General features: G+C 39.7%; 1 protein-coding gene across 1 annotated transcript; it reads left to right on the forward strand.

The window, feature by feature from the left end:
* Positions 1-266: 266 nt before the first annotated feature.
* Positions 267-2,621, forward strand: LOC111382086 (endoglucanase 25-like). The gene is made up of 3 exons (XM_023005957.1): positions 267-876; positions 1,515-1,825; positions 2,130-2,621. Exons 1-3 carry the CDS (start codon positions 498-500, stop codon positions 2,619-2,621), a joined length of 1,182 nt encoding a protein of 393 aa, XP_022861725.1. The 5' UTR covers positions 267-497.
* Positions 2,622-2,625: the final 4 nt, after the last annotated feature.

Raw genomic sequence — 2,625 nt, forward strand, 5'->3', positions numbered from 1 at the left:
TGAAAGAAAGTGTCACTTGATAAAGTTTGATTAACGTTGTGGTTCTAATATTAGTAAAACAATAAAATAGAAATTGTTTATGCCAAGAGTTTAGTGCAAGATAAGAATAATTACAGAAATTAAAAAGAAATAGGTAACATGCAACGTAAGCAAAGTGAGGTTGGAATTAGTCTTTGTCTCTATTGGTGGACTCATCACTGTAACCAAACCAATTTATGGACCAATAAAATAATAAAATAAATCACCAAAATACAGCTGCATCACGGCAAAACTCCATTATTGCCACTGGTTTCAACCCCGCGTTATACCTCACCTACTTTTACTCCACAAAAAGCTATCCAATTCTATAGATTTCTTCGAAATACCTTCACCACATTTTCAAGTTTATTCATCTCCTTTCACTAGCTTCTTTAAGCCAGTACTGGTAGGGTTTTTAGGTGGAGCTTGTGTTGGGAATCATACTTATATATTGGTTATTTGTTGGAAAGGGTGAAAAGATGAGTATGTACGGGAGAGATCCTTGGGGAGGGCCGCTAGAGATCAATGCGGCGGACTCTGCCACCGATGACGACCGGAGTAGGAATTTACAGGACTATGACAGGGCGGCGCTGTCACGGCCGTTGGATGAGACTCAGCAAAGCTGGCTGCTGGGCCCTGGGGAGCAGAAGAAGAAGAAATATGTAGATCTGGGGTGTATTATTGTGAGCAGGAAAATTTTTGTTTGGACTGTGGGTACAATCTTGGCTGCGGGACTCTTGGCTGGATTCATTACTTTGATCGTCAAGACTGTGCCCAGGCACCACCACCACCCGCCACCCCCGGATAATTACACGGTGGCACTTCGCAAGGCGCTCATGTTCTTCAATGCCCAGCGCTGTAAGTGAACAGTAGCTTATAGTACTTTTTACTGTATACTCGTGTGATAACAATTTGTACAATTGGGTCATAGTTTTTCTAGATCTGATGAATTTTGTTATGAGGTTGATAGTGCATATATAAATGAATGATTTTATATTCTATCTATTAACAATTATCGGTAATTTTGGCTCTATCATATTGTGGGATTTTTTAGTTTTGTTCACATCTTCTGCTATAATTTTGAGTATATATGTAGCCAGGTGGTTTTGACAAAAGATGATGGGGACAAAAGTAGAATAGTAGATTCCAAATACCCGCAAGCTCATACTATGTTTAAAGTGTTTGTCCTTTTGGTTGAGAAATTATTGAATTGCAAGTGATCACTTCATTTTCTGAAGAGTATTATATGTTTGTTATTAACTGTGGGTTGCCTGGGATGATGGACTGATATAAGAGTAGACACTGCATTTGGCTTGAGGTCCACGGGTGGCGTTTGTTTGAAATTGAATTGCACTTTTAGATTTGTCTTACCTAATAGTTTAAGAATTCTTACACTAATGCCAAGGTTATAGTCAGGCTCCTTGGCTGTGGTGGACTTCACAATTTATTGCATGATTTGGGCATTTTATCTAATTTTTAGTAATGGACTTTTACAGCTGGAAAGCTTCCAAAGCACAACAATGTTTCGTGGAGGGGAAACTCTTGTTTAAATGATGGGAAGTCTGATAGTGCAACTATATTTAAGGACCTGGTTGGTGGCTATTATGATGCTGGAGATGCAATCAAGTTCAACTTCCCCCAATCTTTTGCCATGACTATGTTGAGTTGGAGCGTGATAGAATACAGTGCAAAGTATGAAGCTGCTGGGGAGCTTAGCCATGTTAAAGATATTATCAAGTGGGGGACGGATTACTTCCTCAAGTCTTTCAACTCCACTGCTGATTCCATAGATCAGCTAGTGATGCAGGTAAATACCATGGAATTGTTGATAATTTCATATTACATTGTCATATTACACGTTCCTAGTATTGGAAATTTAAAAAAGTGTGCTATGTTTTACACGTCTAATCTTGTGGTTTTTCCTTTAGCTCATTAATGTAGTTTGTCTTTTGGTATAAATTAAAAGGGGGACAACGTGTTTTACTCACTTCATATCTGACCACTTGGCTTCCGTTAGAAGTGGTAGTTTTACTCTCATAAGTTATCGTTTCCTGGCCTGGACCTTTATGTACATGCTCGTTAAAAGATATTTCTATGATTTTACTTGGTAGGTTGGAAAGGGTGGTACTCCGGATGATTCAGATCCGAATGATCACTACTGTTGGATGCGTCCAGAAGATATTGATTATGATAGGCCAGTTGCTATATGTCATTCTTGCTCGGATCTTGCTGCAGAGATGGCGGCTGCTTTGGCTTCAGCATCCATTGTTTTCAAGGATAACAAGGCCTACTCACAAAAGCTCGTCCATGGCGCCAAAACCCTCTTTAAATTCTCCAGGGATCAGCGTGGTAGATACAGTGCCGGAAGTAATGAAGCTTCAGTTTTCTACAACTCCACCAGCTACTGGGATGAGTTTGTGTGGGGTGCATCTTGGCTATACTATGCTACGGGAAATTCTTCCTACCTTCAGCTGGCTACAACTCCTGGTATTGCCAAGCACGCTGGTGCATTTTGGGGAGGCCCGTATTATGGTGTATTAAGTTGGGACAATAAACTTGCTGGAGCTCAAGTAAGTTTCACAAAAAATAAAATAAATAAATAAATAA

The sequence above is a fragment of the Olea europaea genome, unplaced genomic scaffold (genome assembly GCF_002742605.1).
Source record: "Olea europaea var. sylvestris unplaced genomic scaffold, O_europaea_v1 scaffold2433, whole genome shotgun sequence".
Taxonomy (NCBI): Eukaryota; Viridiplantae; Streptophyta; class Magnoliopsida; order Lamiales; family Oleaceae; genus Olea; species Olea europaea.